At 34.2% G+C, this 20944-nt stretch overlaps 1 protein-coding gene across 6 annotated transcripts in view; it reads left to right on the top strand.

The window, feature by feature from the left end:
- The window catches only part of COP1 (COP1 E3 ubiquitin ligase), a 306374-nt gene that overhangs the window by 190867 nt on the left and 94563 nt on the right, over positions 1-20944 (top strand). For 2 of the 6 annotated variants that reach the window (XM_074222096.1, XM_074222101.1), the window contains one exon: positions 602-5089. In XM_074222096.1, the coding sequence (XP_074078197.1) occupies positions 602-792 (191 nt within the window). In that variant the 3' untranslated portion in view covers positions 793-5089. Of the gene's footprint in view, positions 1-601; positions 5092-20944 lie in introns of those variants that run through there. The other 4 variants (XM_074222099.1, XM_074222100.1, XM_074222102.1 and 1 more) reach the window with 3 other exon arrangements.

Below are 20944 nucleotides of genomic sequence, written 5' to 3'. Positions count from 1 at the left end.
GATTCACCCCTGCAATGAATGAATTTTTGTTTTTTAGCTTGGAAAAAAATTTCAGCACCTATCTTTAAGCATACTAAAATTACTTATCCAGCTTTTTTGTGATAAATTATAAAAACATCTATTGAATTCTAAATTGATTGATATAATAAATGATTCTAGCATCTTGTTCAGTTCATTCTCATCTATAGTGAAATAGCACATTCTGCCTTTTAATATCCACTGTGTATTCATCTTTTTTGATTATTAAAAGTAAAGTATACATTTATTCAAACATGCTATTTTTTAAATTTAAGACAATGGGGTTAAGTGACTTGTCCAAGGTCACACAGCTAGGTAATTATTAAGTGTTTGAGGTCAAATTTGAATTCAGGTCCTCCTGACTCCAGGGCCGGTTCTCTAGCCATTGTGCCACCTAGCTGCCCTCAAACATGCTATTTTTGGCATTCTTTGGATTTAAACACATCTGGTCCTATAATTATAAACTGATTTTAGTTCACACAAGGATCTATTAGAAAAAGTTATCAGATTTTCCAGGTTATAAAAGCATTTTTGAATGTATTAATCTACTTTTTTACCTCTTTCCTTTTTTTATTATCCTTAGTGAAACTGTGGTCAACCAATCTGGACAATTCAGTGGCGAGTATTGAAGCCAAGGCAAATGTGTGTTGTGTCAAATTCAGCCCTTCTTCTAGGTACCATTTGGCTTTTGGCTGTGCGGGTAAGTACTCGTGGTATCTGTATTTTTTTTTAACTGTTTTGGGTGGGTTATGTAGTATGAGAATTGGTGAGTAGTAAGAGAAAAGAAAATATGCCTCATTAAATTTCAATACTATTTAAAATACTGATAGATGTTATATTGGAGATGCACTATGCCTTTAATGCTAATCAACTATTATTTAGTAATTACATTAAAGTATGTGTATGTTATATATAAGTATGTGTGTATTATATATATAATATACACATATACTTGTGTTTATAAAACTTGAATATGAGTACTCTTTATTTAACTGCTCTTGAAAATCCTGCCACTGTATTCATGAACCTATGCATATTACTTATTTTATATCCCCTTGTATAATAATTAAACAAATGACTGTTAAAGAAATTCAGAGTGTTTGAATTTGGATCATTAGATTATAGGATTTATGCTCTTCAGGAGATCTGTTCTAAACTCAGCATTTTGTTGATGACAAAATTAAAGTTCAGGTGAAAAGAAAGAGCACAGGGTGAAGTGTCTTTTTTCAGTAACCAATTAAATTAGATTCTCTGCTAAGAAAAATGGGGGTTGCATAGATTCTTATGGGGAATAAGAAAATCTGGAATAGCTTCTTTATTGAATATTAAAGAGTAAATCAAGGGTTAGAATACAGAGATTATCACATACCATCAAGGGTCCAGTTTAGTAGGTGAAGTAATAACTTTTTTCAGTTTTGACCCATGATACCTTCTGGGAACAAATGGAATGATTTTAGTCCCACCTTCATATGACAGCCCTTTAAATTCTTGAAGATTGGTCTCATTTTCCACTGAATCTTTTCTGTTTTAATCATTCCCGTTTCCTTCAGTGATGTACATGTGATACAGATGAAAGTCTCTTCATCATCTTCACTGTTTTCCTCTGAGCACTTATTAATGCCCTTATTCAATTTTGCTTGATTCAATTAATGCCCATATAAAATTATGGGGCGGCTAGATGGCACAGTGGATAGAGCACCGGCCCTGGAGTCAGGAGTACCTGAGTTCAAATCTGGCCTCAGACACTTAATAATTACGTAGCTGTGTGGCCTTGGGCAAGCCATTTAACCCCATTGTCTTGCAAAATAATAATAATATTAATAATAAAAACATGATGATGATGATAATAATATAAAATAAAATTAGACCCAAATGTAGTACTCAACATTAGGTTTGATAAGGACAGAGTATACTGGAACTCAACTTCCCTGTTCAGGGAAATGGTCTTTCTCAATGTAGCCCAAGATCTCAGTAAAATTTTTGGCTTCCACATCCCATTGTAATTTATATTGCATTCCCAGATTGTTTTTAGTATTCCTTTTATCCCACTGTGTGCTTTCCTCATTTTATACTTCTGACATTATTGTTTTTGGTTGTAAGAAAGTGTAAGGCATTACAAATAATTCTCTAGTTTTAATTCTTAACAAATTTGCTTTATTCTGACAAGATCCTTTTGGATTCTGACTCTATTGTGTCATCTGTCCTGTGAGAGAGAGAGAGAGAGAGACAGACAGAGAGAGAGAGAGAGAGAGAGAGAGAGAGAGAGAGAGAGAGAGAGAGAGTGTTTGTGTGTGTGTCTTTTGTTAGTCAAGCAACCCTGTTGGAAAAAAAAATGAGACAAGGAGAGCCAGAGCCAAGATGGTAGAATAGAAAAGTACCCAGATGAGCTCTCTCAAATCCCCTCCAAATAACTCTAAAATAACAACTCAAATTGAATTCTGGAGCAGCATCAACAGCAACACATTTTCCAATTCAGGAAAACTTAGGTTAGCAGTAAAAGTCTTTCTTATGCTAAAATAACCCTAGGAGACATGCTTTAGACAATGCTATCCAGAGGAAGAAAAACAAAACCAACAACTCTAGAGAATCTGAATGAATACTACATTCGTTTTTAAAAAAAATTTTAAAATTCCTCCTGTATTTTTCTTTCCTATCTCATGGTTTTCTTTCTTTTCCCTTAATCCTAATTCCTCATACCAAAAATGACTAATTTGAAAGCATGTTAAACATAAATGTGTATGTACAATATTCATCTGTTTGCCACTGAGGGGAGGGTGGAAGGAAATTATGTAACTTAAAAATATGCATGTGGATGAATGTTGAAAACTTTCATAACATGTAATTGGAAACAAATTAAAATAATCAGTTGAACAAAAAAAAGTTTTTCTCACTAAGGTGATGGTGGGCAAGTACAATTCAGGCAGCACAGGCCATGGCTACAGGGAGCAAGGTCCCTTCCTTGGTAAAAATTAAGGGCACAGACCAGGAGAGCAATGATTAGAGCATGCTAAAAATTTACAAACCCCTAGAGCTAGCTCTAAAAATAGCAGCCAGACAAGCCTGGTTTGGGACAATGCCTCCTCTACCCTAAAAGCAAAACCCAACATAAAGATAAGAGATAATTTGGAGAAATTAACAATTGAACCTGATCATAGTACATTACTATGATGACAGGGAACATCAGACAGAAACTCAGAAATATGATAATGAAGTTAAAACAACCACATGGAAATCTTCAAAAGAAAAATATGAATTGCTTACAGACCCAAAATAAATTTCTTGAAGAATTTTAAAAAGATTTTAAGAACCAAATATGAAAATTAAAGGAAAAATCAGGGAAAAAATGAGAGTGATACAAGAAAAATTTTGAAAAAAGAGTTAATAGCTTGGAAAAGGAGGTACACACATAAAATATTGAAGAAAATAATGCCTTAAAATGGACTAAATAGTAAAACTTAAAAGAGGCACAAAAATCCAATGAAGATTAAAAACTTCTTAAAAACCAAAAGATATACAAAAATTCCCTGAAGAGAAGTACTTCTTAAATAACAGAATTGGTCACATGGAAAAATTCATTGAAAGAAAAAAAAACTCCTTAAAAAGTAGAATTGACCAAATGAAAAAGGAGGTACAAAAGTTCAATGAAGAAAATAATTCTTTATAAATTAGAATTTGACAAATGGAAGTTAATAAGTCCTTGAGAAATAAACAATAAACAAAATCAAAAGAATGAAAAAATAGAAGAAAATGTGAAATATCTCATTGGAAAAGCAACTGACCTGGACATAGATTTAGGAGAGATAATTTAAGAATTGTTGGACTATTTAAAAGCCATATTTAAAAAAACAAAAAAGCTTAGAGGCAGCCAGGTGGTGCAGTGGTCAGGAGGATCTGATTTCAAAGCTGACCTTAGACATTTAATACTTACTTAACTTTGTGACCTTGGACAAATAAATCAATTAACAACATTGCCTTGTAAAAAAATAAAAAAAAAACTTGGACAGGATCTTTCCAGAAATTAAGGAAAACTACCTTGATATCCAGGAACTAGAAAATAAAATAAAAATGGAAATAATCATCACCTCCTAAAAGAATCCCAAAATGAAAACTTCCAGGAATATTATAGTCATATTCCAGACCTCCTAAGTCAGTGACAAAATACTGCAAGCAATGTACCTCCGCAGATAAAATGAATTCAAATTTTATGGAGCCAGAAATCAGCATAAATCAAGATTAAAGCGTTTACAATATGATATTCCACCTAGCAAAATTGAGTATTATCCTTAATGGGTAAAAGTGGGTATTTAATGAAATAGAGGACTTTTAAGCATTCCTGATGAAAAGACCAGAGCTAAATAGAAAATTAGAACTTCAACTACAGGACTAAAGAGAAGCGTAAAATGATAAATATTTAAAAGAAATTGCATAAGAATCAGTAAGGTTAAACTGTTTGCATCATGCATATATTGGAAAATCCTACACATTTAAGAACTATTGTCATCATTATTAAGGCACCTCTTAGTAAGAAACATAGACAAAGGGCATGATTGTGAGGTGACTGTGATGGACTGATTTCAAAAAAATAAAATGAAAGGATGAGAAAGAGGGATCCATGGTGAAGGCTGAAGGGAGATGAAGAATGAGATAAATGCTTCAGAGGAAGATAATGATTATGAATATAATGATTGGCTCAAACAGGAAATAATACATATTTACTCAATGGAGTAGAGAAATCTAGTTCACCCTACCAGGAAGTAGGAATCTTGAGAGATAAGGGTGGAGTGGAGCTGTTGAAAGAGAGGGCAGATTGTCTAAAGTGGTAGTAGTTGGAAGCTTTTGCTTCCACTTTTGAGGAGGGAGGGAAGGAGAGGGAGAGGGAGAGGGAGAAGGAGAAGACAAAAACAGAACTGTGTACATGAATTGATGAACTCAGCCATAAAATGGAAGTGGATAGCAGAGTGGCTTAAAACTGGAATTCAATAGTATGTTGTTTATAAGAAATACAATTGAAGTAGAAATATACTTTAAAATCTCATGCTGGTAGGCCAGTTGCTTATCATTATTTTTCCCTTTTTCTTTTGGATCTTTTATTCTTCCATATTAATTTTGTTATTTTTTTTTCTAACTCTTGTGAAATAGTTCTTTGGTAGGCTGTTTTGTATAAAATTGAACAAGTAAATTAACTTTCATAGTATTCTTTTTTATTATATAGACTCTGCTTCCTTTGCATTTATCCTGATGTAAGAAAATTCATCTAACAATTTTAATGGAATAAACTTCCAGTGGAGGAATTTTAAAAATATTGAATGACTTCAGAGGGGCAGAGTCCAGGGGATTCTTCTCAGATTAATTGTATATCTATTCATACATATATATATATATATATATATATTTGTGTGTGTGTGTGTGTATGTTACATATAAATACATAAATATACAATGTACAAATATACATATACAATAAATACATATATAAAACACATACATATAAAATTCTATGTGTATAATACATATATAATTGTATATCACTTTTGAGATACTTTTTAATTTTAATAATCACTTCAAGGAGCGCACACATGCACACACACGTGCGCGCATGCAAAAAATATCCAAATTTAGGTTTAAAACAAAGACATCTTAAATATTATGATGGTCAAAGAAAAATCATGGAAACAGTAAATGTGTGAAATAAAATTAGTTTTTTCTTTTTTGTGTGTGTATATTTATATTATTACAATAATCTTGTTGTGACAGTAATCATAAACCCCCTCCCCCCTCCAAAAAAAGATGAGAAAACTCAAGAATAGAGAGAGGGGGAAAAATGTACTTCAGTCTGTGCTCAGATTCCAGTGGCTCTTTCTCTGGGATGAGTTGCCTTCCCCATCATTGCCACCTGAGAAGTTGCTTCAATATTTTTCCTACGGTTGCTATTACTAGCTGTATTTCTCTCTGCTGTATTCCTCCCCACTCTCATCTATTCCATTCTCTTTCTCCTCCCTGTTCAGAAGTATATTGTACCTGAGTACCCTCTCCCACAATCTGCCTTCTCTTCTGTCACCTACTCCCCCCCCTTCCCTTTCCCCCCATTCCCCCTTTATTCCATCCCTTTCCTCTCATTTTTCTCTAGGGTAAGATAGATTTCTATATCCTATTAAGTGTGTGTGTTATTTCCTCTCTGAGCCATTCATGATGAGAATGAAGGCTCACTCATTCCCCCTTGCCTTCCCCTATTCCACTCTATTGTCAAAGCTTTTTCTTGAGCCCCTTCTTCCTCTCCTTTCTCTTCCTCCCAATACTTGCCTTTATCCCCCTTTGACTCCATCTTTTTACTATATTATGCCATTATATTGAGCTCCTTCCTGTACCTTGTCTGTATATGTTCCTTCTAACTACTCTTATGAATGAGAAGGTTTATATGAATTATTGGTATCTTCTTCCCATGCAGGAATACAAATAGTTCAACATCATTGAGTTCCTCATAGTTAGTCCTTCTTATCCACCCCCTGGTTGACCAGAGTCCTGTACTTGAAGATCAATTTCTGTTTAGCTGTGGTTTTTTCAGTAGGAAAGTTTGAAAGTCCCCTGTTACACTGAAAATCCATCTTTTCCCTTGAAAGAGGATGTTCAGTTTTGCTGGGTAGTTGATTCTTGGTTGTAAACCAAGCTCCTTTGCCTTGTGGAATATCCTATTCCAATCCCTATAAACCCTTAATGTATATGCTGCCAGATCCTGTGTAATCCTTACTATAGAGCCATGGTAGTTGGATTGTTTCTTTTTGGCAGCTTTTAGTTTTTTCTCTTTGAGTTGGGAGTTTTGGAGTTTTGCTATAATATTCCTAGAAGTTTTTCTTTTGGGATTTCTTTCAAGGAGGTGACCCGTGAATTCCCTCAATTTCTATTTTACCTTCTCCTAGAATCTCAGGGCAATTTTGCTGCATTATTTCTTGAAAAATGGCTCTAAGTCAGTTGATTTTCCAATGAAATAATTCACGTTTTCTTTAATTTTTGTTTTTTTTAGTATGATTTTATTCTTTCCTGAGTTCTCATAAAGTCATCAGCTTCCTTTAGTTTCATTCTGCATTTGAAGGAGTGATTTTCTTCAGAGAGCTTTTTTATCTCCTTTATAGCTGACCAGTTCTGCTTTTTAAGACATTCTTCTCATTTGCCTTTTGTATTGCTTTTTTCTGTTGGACCTAAACTGGTTTTTAATATGTTATTTTCTTCTGTATTTTTTTTTATTTCTTTCACCAAGTTGCTGACTTGGTTTTCATGATTTATCTGCATCACTCTCATTTCTCCTACCAATTTTTCCTGTTTCCCTTAATTTCTTTTCAGAATCTTTTTTGAGCTCATCCATAGCCTGAGCCCATTTTCTGTTTCTCTTGGAGGTTTTAGATACAGAAGCTTTGATTTTGGCATCATCTGAATATGTATTTTGATCTTCCATGGGATCAATGTAATTTTCTGTGGTCCGATTCTTCTTTTTATGTTGTTTGCTCATTTCCTCAGCCCATGACTGATTTACCATACTTCCAAGACTTTGGGGGTTTGGGGGGATAATCCACAGGGATTTTAATTCCTCCAAGGTCTTTTGAGAGACTCTGACTGCTCTCTTGCCTGTGTTAAGGCCCTCCTCTCTGCCCTGGAACTATAAGGATGATCCCTGTTTGGCTATGGTGATTGGGAGCCCAGACTGCAACCTGAATCTGAGTGTGGGCAAACAGCTGAGTCCTGCTCCCAGGAAAGCAGAGAGACCTCTGCAGTTTCCCCCAACCCCCTTAGCATCTGTAGGCTGAGAGCTCTGGATGTGCTGGATGGCTCTATGGACTCCTGCTTAAGTTCTCATCCCAGGGCTGCTCTGAGGCTGGAGCTCACTCAGTACTCCGTTGCTGCAGAGTTCTCTCACCACCCCTTCCTGGTGTCCCTGATGATTAATTAAACCAGTCCCTCTACCATGGACTTAGGTGCCCTGCCCAGCTGTGTTGCTGCTGCTGCTGCCACCACCACCATGCAGCTATGTTGTCTTGGATGAGAAATTGTATTATTCAGTCCTTCTGTGGGTTCTCCCCCTCTAGATTTTGGCTAGAGTTATAATTTGAGGCTATTGGAGTTTTTTGAGGTAAAAGTTTTTGGGAATTCCTGCCTTCATGCCTTCATCTTGGTTCCACCCCACATTATAATAATAAACAACACATTAAAATTTCTGAGATGCAGCTAAAGAAGTCTTGAAGGGAAAAATTATATTCCTACAAACTTGTAAATGACAAGAATTGAAAAAGAGAGGATTAATCTTCTTAATATGTATTTTAAAAATTTGAAAGCCAATTTTTTTTTTAGTCAAACATTCTTATCAAGTGGAAAGAAATAGAGAAATGGTTTAACTTTTATCTTTTCTGCACTGAAGGGAAAACCATCAAACCAGCTGCCTGAGATGTTAATAAAATATTCTATTTGCATGCTTACTGAGTTGAAACATAATATAAACTATAATCATTTGTGGATAAATGCTGATAATCTAGTTTGTTTTTTTTTTTAGAGATATAACATTTCTCCCCTGATGTTAAGAATATAAGTTATGGGTGAAGTTATCATCATCATCATTCCTCAGCAATAACACTTAGCTTTTGGCATTTATTTTCCAGCAGCACTAATCTTTGTCCAAGATTTTGAATGAGTTTTGAATTGTATACTATCCTCATCTGGGTTATATGGCAACTCAAAGTTTCAGTAAAAGTCTTTGTGCTTCCGTTAGCTGACTAAGAATAGTTAATTGGATTTGATTTCTCCCCCCATCATAACTCCTAGCCTCTCAACATTTTACCCATAGAATTAAAGATTTCACATATATAAGGCATTTAGAATGTTTCCTTTAGATTTCAATATACCTTTCTCTTATTTCTTCTACCATTTTGACCTCAGATTTTTACTTATTCCCCACAAGTCCTTTTTCATAATAATTTTGATATGCAACACTTAGCCAAAAAGTATCTTATGTTTATTGCCCATGAATAATATATAATTGAATAATAATTGAATAATAAAAAGAGAATTTATTAAGCATTGGCTATGTTCCATATACTGTGCACAGGAGACACAAATGACCAAAAAGGGGTGATGATCTCTGCCCTTTGGTGCTTAAATTCTTATGTGGATAGCTAACACACATAAAAGAAAATTTTAAAGGAGAGGGAGACATTGATTCTAGGGGGAGAAATGATCTGGCAAGACAGACTGCACCAGGTTAGAAATGAAAATGGATACTGTACATAGACTTTGCAAAATGGAGGATCTAGGTTGGAAATCAGTAATTAGAAAGGGAAACCCTAATGGAGACATGACCAGAGAGAGAGAAGCCTGCAGAGCCACTGTTTGAGAAGCAATACAGCCTTCTATGTGTGAGGTTCAAAAAAGGCAAAAACAACAATAAAACTCATCCCCTTCTCTCCAAGAGTAGTTTACATTGTAGTAGCAGGGGGGGGAAGCTTGCAAGCAACTTTGTACAGATTAGATGTAGATATAGATATAGATATAGATATAGATATAGATATAGATATAGATATAGATATAGATAGATATATACATCTCAAATTGAAGGCAATCATAGAAAAAAGACATTAGCTTTTAGGGGGATTGAGAAAAGTTTGCTGTCCTAGGGATTCAGTAAGTTTAGCCATTTAATTTAGTTATAATAGGAAAAAAATAGATTGAAGGAAGTTAAATGTACCTTGCTTATGATAATTTCGGGAAAATGTTTATTATTGACTTAAGTTTTTTATAACAAAAACTTTAAAAGTATGTATTTGATATGCTTTTTCCTATGAAGTTTTTCTATTTGAAATGCCAGTTTGGTTAATAAAAAAGAGTTGCCATAGAAGTATTTTAGATTATTTTAAAAATTTATTAGAATGAAAAGGTATACTTATCCTTTGTTTTTTAAAGGTTACATTCTAGAATTACAAAATTCAAAGTTTATTTTTAAAAGAGGAAAAAAATCCATTTTTAATTAAAATATTTTAACAGAAAACCCAGAAATATTTTAAAAGTCTCATTCCTACAAGTTCAATTTATATTTTGTCTAGGGCAGAGTAATAATTTTATAAATATGTGTGTATGCACACACACACTATCTGCCATTCTATTTCTTTTCAAATGTGTAAGTGCATATTTGCTTTTAACTTTTATTTTTTTTTAAATTCTGAGTTCCCAGTTTTCTCTCCCTTTTACTTCTCTCCCTTCCTTGAAAACTAAGGAGTTTGATATTATTTATGTGAAGTCATGCAAAGCCTATTTCCATTTTAGCCATATTGCAAAAGGAAAAAAAAGGAAACACAAAATAGACCAATAAAAGTATGCTTCAATCGGCATTTAGAATTTATCAGTTCTCTCTTTTTAGGTGGATAGCATTTTCACCATGATTCCTTTGGAATTCTCTTGAACCATGTGACCATTACTTTGAACGGAGTAGCTAATCGTTACAATATTGTTATAACTGTGTACAGTGTTCTTGTTCTGCTCCGTTCACTTTGCAAGGGTTCACATAAGTTTTGCAGATTTTTCTGAGCATCTTGTTCATTATTTCTTATGGCACAATAGTATTGTATCATGATCATTTACCACAACTTGCTTAGTTAACCATTTCCCACTTGGTAGGCATACCCTCAATTTCCAATTATTTGCCACCACTAAAAAACTTTTTAATAGTTTTGTACAAATAATTCCTTTCCCCCACCTTTTTTAAAAAATTTCTTTGGGATGTAGACATTTTAATGGTATTGGTAGGGCAAAGCAGGTGCACAGTTTTATAGCTCTTTGAGTATAGTTCTACATTGTTCTCCAGAATGGTTGGATCAATTCAGATATTCAGCAATACAGTATTAGTGTCCCAATTTTTCCACATTCCTTCCACCATTTATCATTTAGCTTTTTTTTGTCAAGTAATCAGTCTAATAGATGTGAGATGGAACCTCAGACTCATTTTAGTTTGCGTTTCTCTAGTCAGTGATTTAGAACATGTTTATGTAATTATTAATAACTTAAATTTCTTCTGATAACTCTCATATTCTTTGATGCTTTATTAGTTGAGGTATGCCTCAGTTCACTATACATAGTTGAGAAATGACACCTTTATCAGAGAAATAGTGTAAAATTTCCCCCCCTTTTCCTGTTTTTCCTTCGAATTTTGCTGCATTAGTTTTGTTTAAAAGTTTTGTACTTTATGAAATCAAAATTATTGCTTTTACTGTTGGTGATACTTTGTCCTGTTTGGCCACAAACTGTTCCTTTACAGAGAGGAAAGGTAGATTTTCCCATGCTCCTCAGATTTTCTTATGACATCACCCTCTGTCTAAATCATTTTATCCATTTTGACCATATCTTGATATATTGTATGAGATGTTATGGACCTAGTTTGTTAAACATTGAGTTCTATTCCACTGATCCATTCCTCTATTTCTTAGCCAGTACCAGATTATTTTGTTGATTACCTCTTTGTAATGAAGTTTGAAGTCTGGTATTGCTAGGTCCTTTTCCAATCTGAAACCTATGGATATATTTTAAAAATTGTGCCAATATACTAGCACTAATGATAAGAATTATTGTGCTTGAAAAAAATAATGTTACAAGGATCTTTGTAAAACTTTTCCATTTTTCTTCCTCCTTAATCCTTATATTACTACTTTTGAATGTCCTTGGAGTGACTTTGTTTACTTGGATAGCTTGCTACACTGTTTCTCAACTGATTTAAACCTCCATTCCTTTTCTCTAATGAGATGTTACTGCATCATAGTTTATGGATAATTTTTTTATTATAACTCTGGCTCTTGGCATTAATCTCTTTCCATTTAGTCCTGTCAAACAATATTTACTGAAAAAATTTAATTTTTAGATACTTTTTTGTTAGCTTTTTCTGGTTTTATCCATTCATAGAAGTTTGACTTAGTGAGAATAAAGCATTTATTTTTTCAAGATGTCCTTTAAACTCTGTATGTATATATTTGGTGCAGATAGGATAATGTTTGACCTAATGTTGAAAAGAAGAGTGAACTGGATTACTTTTGAGAAATGGCAATGCCCTTAAGTAAATTCCAGACTTCCCTTGATGAAATGCTAATGGTGGTTTGATGTGGAGCATCTCTATCTCAGAAGAACCAAATATGTGGAATCCAGTAAGAGGACCTAGTATATAAGTAAGCATTCTACAGCACATAATCATCAAAGGATTCCAGAAACAGGAGTAAAGGACATTAATAAATTCTGTCTCTGAAAGAGTGCAAGTGGTAGGTGGACAGCTACATTGCTTCAGTAATACTAAACAGAAAGTATAATACTAAACAGAAAATGAAGATGACCTAAAGCACACAGAGTGACATCTCTAGTAGTGAATTTTTCTGGAGAGATTGAATTGGAAAATTGTAATGAGTCTTACTGCATAGACAGTTATAAATAGGTTATAAGCTTTATCATTGCCAAGAAATTCTAAATGAGATAAAAATGAATAGTATTTGTCTGATATAGATAAATTCTTAGGGGATCATGGCTCCCTTGAAATATCTTTCATTTAACATATTATCAATCAATTGATTTGTGGGTAAGGTCACACATTTGGGGGAAATTTTTCCTCAATTTTATAGATTTTTGAAATAATTCTTTTAGATTAGGCCAGGCCTTTGTTTCCCTGAGTAGTGTAGTGCAAAGCCAACTGCTCTTTAGATAGTAACTGAGAACCTTGAAGTGAAGTTCAAAATATCCAGAGGATCTGAGACTATCTATACTTGATTCCTGTTTTTCCATAACCAACATCTTAATGTTTCTCATATATGTATTAAAACTATTAATTGGTAAGAAATCAGATATTTCATGTGATCTTTGGTAAAATATTTTAATTAATGATTTCCCTCCTTTGATTTTCTTATCCTTTGCCTTCCCTCATCCACTAAGGTGTTTCCTTGTGAAGATAATCTGTAGAAATAGCAATTGCTTATTTTTCCCCTCGGCATAAGCCCTTCCTGATTACTGCTACCATTGGCCTTCTCTCCCCATCAGCTAAAGTGTTTAACCTGCTAACATGGCCTGCAGATGCATTTTTTACTTCCATATCCAAAATAGAATATTAATACCAGTTTTATCTACAAGTTTATTCACACTTCGTATTTCCCCTTCAGTATGACTGTAAAATTCTTACCACCTTCTCTCCTGATCCTGTGTTTGAATCACATTTTATTAAAGAGAAAAAAATTCTCTTCATTGCATCTTGTCAGTGTCCCATTTTTCCTAGTTAACTGAATTCTCTTTTATCTGCCATATTGTGCCATCCACCATATGCCTTCATTACCAAATTCACTTTCATCATTGATGACATATTTTATTTTGTAACTCTGCATTTGAAAAATAGGAATATTTCCATAGTAAAAAGAAAGGTGATTGTCTTTGAAATTGTAGTTCTGTTATATAAGTTCAAGCTGGGTTTTTTAAAAGTATGTAATAGGGGCGGCTAGGTGGCGTAGTGGATAAAGCACCGGCCTTGGAGTCAGGAGTACCTTGGGTTCAAATCAGGTCTCAGACACTTAATAATTACCTAGCTGTGTGGCCTTGGGCAAGCCACTTAACCCCATTTGCCTTGCAAAAAAAAAAACCCTAAAAAAAAAGTATGTAATAAATTTAGCATGCTAGTTCCAATTCTGTCCTGGTTATTTTTGTCTTCCTCTTCACTTCCATTCTCTTCTGTGCATTTTTAATGCTATTTTAAAAATTTTATAAACTTGATCGTGATTTTCCATATTAGAATATGATTTTGAAAGCAGAATGTCTTTCTTTTCTGTTTATATCTCCATTGCTTAGCATAATATTTTGTACATAATAAACTCTTCTATTTAATTAATTGATTAATTGTTTTTAGTTTTTACAAAGCAGTGGGGTCAAGTGACTTGCCCACAGTCACACATCTAGGCAATTATTAAGTGTCTGAGTTTGGATTTGAACAAAGATACTCCTGACTACAGGGCTGGTGCTCTATTCACTGCTCCACCTAACTCTCCCATAATAAATTTTTTTTTAACTTTTTTTCATAATAAACTCTTGATAAATGTTTCATTCATATACAAATAAAAGATACCAGTCAAAAACTCAAAAATGTTGTTTGCCATATAGTTTCTGAGGTAATTGGAATGGCTACTTTATCTCAATTAAGCTCTTAATGTTGGAGCTCTTATAATTATTTTTAAAGATACATTTTACTATGTATACTTTAACATTACCTACTCCTCCCATTTTTTTTTGTCATTTACAGATTTTTTCCCTTAAATTTCCGCAATTTAAAAAAAATTCTCTTATTAAAACAGAACTCACAAAACACATCCCCATGTTGCCCATGACTGGAAAATATAAATCTTGTTCTCCACCTCTGGTCTGTTTTCTCTTTCAGTAGCTGGGAAGCTTATTCCTTTGAAGTTATGGTTGTTTATTGCATTAGAGTTCTTAAGTTTTTCAAAGATGTCTTTAGAATGTTCTATTAAAATTTTTCCTTATCCTCTCAATTTTAGACCTTACCCAATTCTCTAGATCTGTCACTTGTCATTTCTTGTATTGTAAAAATAATTATATTCATATACCATAATTTGTTCAAATATTTCCCAATTGATATCTATTCCTTATTTTCAAATTCTTTGATACAACAAAAATAGTACTGCTATGAATATTTTTGTGTATGTAGGTAATTTCTTTTATGTCTTTGTATATTTCTAGGTAAAAGAATATTCACAGGTTAGTGATTTTAGAGACAAAGTTACAAATTGTTTTATAAAATGACTGGACAAATTCTTACCTACACCAACAATGCATTAGTTATCCTGTCCTCACTCAGCCCTTTCAACAGTTAATTATTTGCTGATTTTGTTTTCTTTACCTGTCTGATGGGTGTGAGGCAGAACCTCAGAATGTTTTAATGTACATTTCTTTTACTAATAGTGATATAAAGTGGGTCTTAATATTATGATTGATCTGATTTTCCTATGAGAACTGCTCATTCATGTCCTTTGATGATACATCTATTATTGAATGACTCTTTTTCTTATATTTGCTGGTTCTTAATTTTCGAGGGGCACTCTTTCCATATTAAAAAAAGATCCATTTGTTCCATAATTTTTAATATTTTCAAAAATTTTTGGTTTTAGACTTTTTTCATTCCATTAATATAGGCATGTAATGTACTCTTTTTGTTATTAATATAGTCTTTTATGCTTACAATTTTTCTACTTATCCTAATTCTCTGGTATAAATCCAACCTGGCCATGTTGTATATTTTTCCTGATTTGTTACTTTGGTTTCTTTGTTAATATGTTATTTAATATGTTTGTGTTGATGTTCATTAGACATGATAGCTTTGTTGCTCTACCTTTTTAAAAGTAAAATTCATTAGAATAATTCTGAAGACAAAAATGTAGGTTTTGATGGGGGGAGAGTATTGAGTACATTAAAAGTCTCAGTCTTTGTTTCAGTTTCTTGTATTGAAAACAGGGAATAATAGCACCTCCCTTAAAGGATTGTTGTGATGATCATTTTGTAAATATTTTTTATAATATTTGTAAAAGTACTTAGCCTTGCACATTATCCATTGCTCCACCTACCATGAAATAAATAAGTACTGCTCATTATATCATAAGTTGAAATGCTTCAGTGGACAGAAGTTGCCTGATTTTTTTTTTTTGCAGCAAAATGATTCTTAAATTTTATTGTATTATTCCCGCTCATCCTGATTTCCTCATCTATTAATGATAACCAAGGTGATCTTTACTGATTAAGATCATGTAAATAGAAGTCAAGAGGAAGATATAAACATGGCTTTTACCTATCATGCAATATAAATGACAGGAATGAGATGATTAAATAGAAACAAGTGGATAAGAAGAAACCAGTTGAATAATAATGGAATATCAATACATCTATCTTAAGCATTTTGTTTTATTGTGATACAGGTATCAAATAATGATGAAACCTATAATAGAACTCAAAATCCCTGAAATACATTCTACTACTGCCTTAGTAGCAAAAGGTTGGTATATTGTAAGGAAAATGTTAGCTTTCTGATTTTTTTTCTTTTATTACTGTTAAGTAGTCCAATAATGGCCTTTTTATATGTGAGAAATTTGTTTGACTAAAAACATTTTCTTCTTTGATTAAAAATTAGAAATGTTCTTCATTAACTATTAAGTTGCCCCAAATTATATTTATTATATGTATAAATTTAGCATATTTTCAGCAGAGCTGTTGATGAAAATTATTGATATTTCATCTGATCAGTTGATTTGGCAAATATATTAGTGAATAATGCTTTAATAAGACAAAATTGATTTTACTTCTCTTCAATGAACAAAAAGGAAAATCTCATTAAATTGTTCTAAAGTATTTAGAGAAAATAAATGGGATAAGCTGTCTTATTTACCATTGATATTTAAGATAACATGAATTGCTATTATTTACATACGTAGAAATCTTTCTTGTTCCTATCAAGGATAATTTTTTTCTTTCCTTTCTTTGTTTATTGAATAAAAGAAATCAGATGATAAGTAACAGGTGAATAAAAGTAAGTCTTTTAGACCTATAAATTTCAATTTATAGTTTTAATGGAAACAGGCAAACACAAGTCAGCTAAGCTTTGATTTACTACATTTTTCACACATAAATATTTCCTACTCAGTGGTTGTCTAAATCACAAGTAACTATAAGTGACTAAGTTGAGATGAGAATAGAAGTGTTTTTCACTGCCTACTAGTGTAATTTGTCAGTGCCAAATAGAATATAAAACCCAAGAAGGATCTTAATGTCATAGTTTTTGCCATATAGTAAAGCAGTATTGCTTCTTTGAATGATTGATCATAAGTTTCTCTAAGGTACCTGGAATTTAATTTTTCTGATTTACTTAGGCTTTTAAAGCTTTGTTTCTTTGGCACTTTGGTATTTTTATTCTGTTGTGAGAAAATTCGTATGGTCTAACAGAAATGGTATCTTTCGGGGCAGCTAGGTGGTGAAGTGGATAGAGCACTGGCCCTGGAGTCAGGAGAACCTCAGTTCAAATTCGCCTCAGACATTTAATAATTACTTAGCTGTGTGACCTTGGTTAAGTCACTTAACCCCACTGCCTTGCAAAAAAAAATTAAAAAAAAAAGAAATGGTATCTCTCAATTGTAAAATTAAATCCAACCCCAAAATTAAGTTGCTAAATTTATCCCTCATCAGGCTCTATCCTGAATTTGCAGTTCTGGGGACTGACATTAAATGAAAAGATTTAGACTTCTCTAGTGAAGTTTTTCAAAGGCGAATTCAACTTTTAATATCTGATGTCAGTCATCCAATGCAGTTTCACTTGAAGTCATAGAATTTTACACTCCTAGGTTCATTTTTTGAGAACCCAGAGTTGTAAAAGGGGAGCAAATGGTTTTTTTGAGACTACTTTTGTTTACATAACTTAAGCCCAGCATAGACACATAGACTTCTCTTTTCTCCTGCCACCATTCTTTAGCTTTGCCTCAGTAAATTTGCATTTATTAAATACTTTCATTGTGCCCCCAGTACTGTGCAGGACTCTAGATGCATGAAAATTGTAATGGAAGTAGCAGTTGCTTTCTATAAAACATTGAGTGCACGCTTCTTCTCCTTCCTTGTCATTGTTCAAATTAGTAAGGTATCAATAATAGAAAAAAATGAGTTCAAAAATGAACCAGAAATTTTACATCTCTCCAAATTAAAAAAAAAAGGACCTGAATAAGGCCCAAATAAATTGAGGCTTATTTAGCTTTTCTAACATTATTGATTCATGTTGCCTTTCATAGCTACTATAAGATATGTTTATGTCTTTTACTATTATCAGGACACTTCATTGATTTTATAGTATTTGGGTAGATATAACCAGTATCTTACCTTTTTAAATTTAATTTTATTTTTTATCAATAAATATTTGTCTTTTTTATTTTAATTTATACTTTTATTTATTTACACTTTACTAAAAGTCTTGTTGTAAGAATAAACATCCCCCCACAAAAATAAAAAAACCTCACAAGAAATAAAGTGAAAAAAAAGAAAAAAATGTGCTTTAGTCTGGGTTCAAATACCATCAGATCTGTCTTTGGGGTGGATTGCATTCTTTATAATAAGTACATCAGAGAAGTTACTTCCATATTTTTCCATAGTTGCTGTTGCTGATTATAATTCCCTCCATCCATTCCTCCCCACTTCCCATTTTTTATACTTTCTCTCTCTTTTCACTCTGTCCCTCTTCAAAAATTTACTGTGGGGCAACCAAGTGGCACAGTGGACAGAGCACTGGCCCTGGGGCCAGGGGCCCCCAGACTACATTCCACCCCAGAGACCCAGCAACCACCCAGCCCCATAGTCATGGACAGACCATCCAATCCCACCACCTTGCTAAAAGTAAAAAGAAAATCTAACTATTCCTCTCCTATGATCTACCCCCTCCTCTGTCACCCACATCCCCCCTCCCTTCCCTTGTCCCCCTTCTCCCATCCCCTTTCTCTTTCTTCTAGATTTCTGTGCTCTATTTAAGTACATATGTTGTTTCCTTTCTGAGCCATTTCCAATGAGAATAAAGACTCCCCTCATTCCCCGTCACCTTCCCCCCTTCTATACCATTGCAAAAGCTATTTCTTGACTCTTCTACATGAAATATCTTAACCTATTCTACCTCTCCTTTCCTTTTCTCCCTGTACATTCCCTTTGCACCCATTGACTCTATTTTTACAATATATTATACTTTCAAATTCATCTCTCTTCTGTGCCTTGTCTATATATGCTCCTTCTAACTACTGTCATAAATGAGAATGCTCATGAGTATTTTCAGTATCATCTTTCCATGCAGGAATACACGCAGTTCATCATCATTAAATCCCTCATAATTTACCCTTCTTGTCCACCCTCTCTTTGTTTCACCTGAGACCTGTACTTGAAGATCAAACTTTCTGTTCAGCTCTGCTCATTTCAACAGTAACATTTGAAATTCCCGTTTCACTGAAAGTCCATCTTTTCCCCTGGAAGAGGATGTTCAGTTTTGCTGGGTAATTGATTCTTGGTTGCATTCCAGGCTCTTTTGCCTTCTGGAATATCATATTCCAAGCCCTACAAGCCCTCAGTATGGCTGCTGCTAAGTCCTGTGTGATCCTGACTTTGAATTGTTTCCTTCTGGCTGCTTGTAGTATTTTCTCTTTGACTTGGCAGTTCTGAAACTTGGCTGTAATATTCCTGGGGAGGTATTTTTTGTGGTGGGGGGGATCTTTTTCCAGAGGAGAACAGTGGATTCTCTCAATTTCTATTTTACTCTCTGTCTCTAGGATATCAGGGCAATTTTTGTGTAGAAATTCATTAAAAATGAAGTCAAGGCTCTTTTCCTGATCATGACTTTCAGGTAGCCCAATAATTTTTAAATTGTCTCTTCTGGATCTGTTTTCCAGGTCATTTGTTTTTTTCAGAGAGATATTTCACGGTTTCTTCTAGTTTTTCATTCTTTTGGTATTGTTTTATCATTTCTTGATTCCTCGCAAAGTCATTAGCTTCCTTTAGCTCCATTCTACATTTGAAGGAGTTGTTTTCTTCAGAGAGCTTTATCTCCTTTTCCATCTGGCAAGTTCTGCTTTTTAAAGTATTCTTCTCCTCATTAATAGTGTCGACTGCTTTTTCCATTTGACCTAAACTGGTTTTAACTTGTTGTTTTCTTCAGCATTTTTTGAATCTCCTTGTCTAAGATATTGACTTGGTTTTCATGTTTTTCTAGCATATCTCTCATTTCTCTTCCCAATTTTCCTCTACCTCTCTTACTTGATTTTCAAACTCTTTTTTGAGCTCTGCCATAGCCTGAGTCCAACTCCTATTTTTCTTGGAGGCTTTAGATGCAGAAACTTTGTGATCTTCTGAGTGTGTGTTTTGATTCTCCATGGGACCAGAGTAATTGTCTGTGGTCAGGTCTCATTTTTCTGTTTACTCATTTCCCCATCTTGTGCCAGGTTTTGGGGTGCTTCCTGAGATTTTGAGTATTATTGGGACATCCCTTCAAGGACCTCTGTTCTTTCATGGTCTTATGAGAGGCTCGCACTGCTCTCTTGTCTGTGTGCCTGTGGATGACCACAAGCACACTCCTCTGCTCCAGGGCAATGAGGAGGGCCCCTGCTCTATGATAGTATGGGGGCCCAGACTGTGACCAGGGTCTGAATATGGTCAAAGCCCCAGAGTCCTGTCCCAGAGACAGAGGACAAGCCTCAACAGTCTTCCCCTGCTCCCTTACCTTGTATGGGCTAAGCACTCTAGAAGCAGCTGCTGGGTGGCTCCCTGCTGGGAAGCTCTGTGGGCAGCTTCCATTTCCTGGGATCTGGACTGTGCTGAGGGCTGTGGCCATACCGAGGAGGACCATGCTTGCGTGGGCTTCATGCTTGCTCTGTCAGAGGTTCTGCCTGCTGATCTGAGTTGTGCTTGGTGTTACCTGGGTTGGCAGATCAGTAAATGACTTCTGCTGCCAGGAGCTGGAGCTCCAGGGATCCAGGCACCCTGCAGGCTGTTTTGGGAAAATTGGAACTCCTTCCTTCTGGTGGGTGATCCTAGCTGTGCTGCTGCCCCTCCAACCCCCATGGAACAGAATCTTCCCACCATCTTCCAGGTTACCTTAGACTATAGAATTGCCTCACTAGATATTTCCATGGTTTCTGTCTCTCAAAAATTTAGTTATAGTCATAACTTTGAGGTTTTGGAAATTTTTTGGGAAAGAGCTCCTGGGAAAACTTGTTCTCATGCCACCATCTTGGCTCTGCCCTCAATATCTTCCTTTTACCAACCCCAATCAATCAGACCCCTTCCCCCCAAAAAAATAAAATAATTAGCTTGCTTAGTTTTAAAAATAATATGCAGTCTAGCACAACACATTCCCTCTTTAGTTA

This window comes from Macrotis lagotis, chromosome 2 (genome assembly GCF_037893015.1).
Source record: "Macrotis lagotis isolate mMagLag1 chromosome 2, bilby.v1.9.chrom.fasta, whole genome shotgun sequence".
NCBI lineage: Eukaryota > Metazoa > Chordata > Mammalia > Peramelemorphia > Peramelidae > Macrotis > Macrotis lagotis.
Note: the sequence above shows the minus strand (reverse complement) of the source record. Positions and strands in the feature narration are given on the sequence as shown.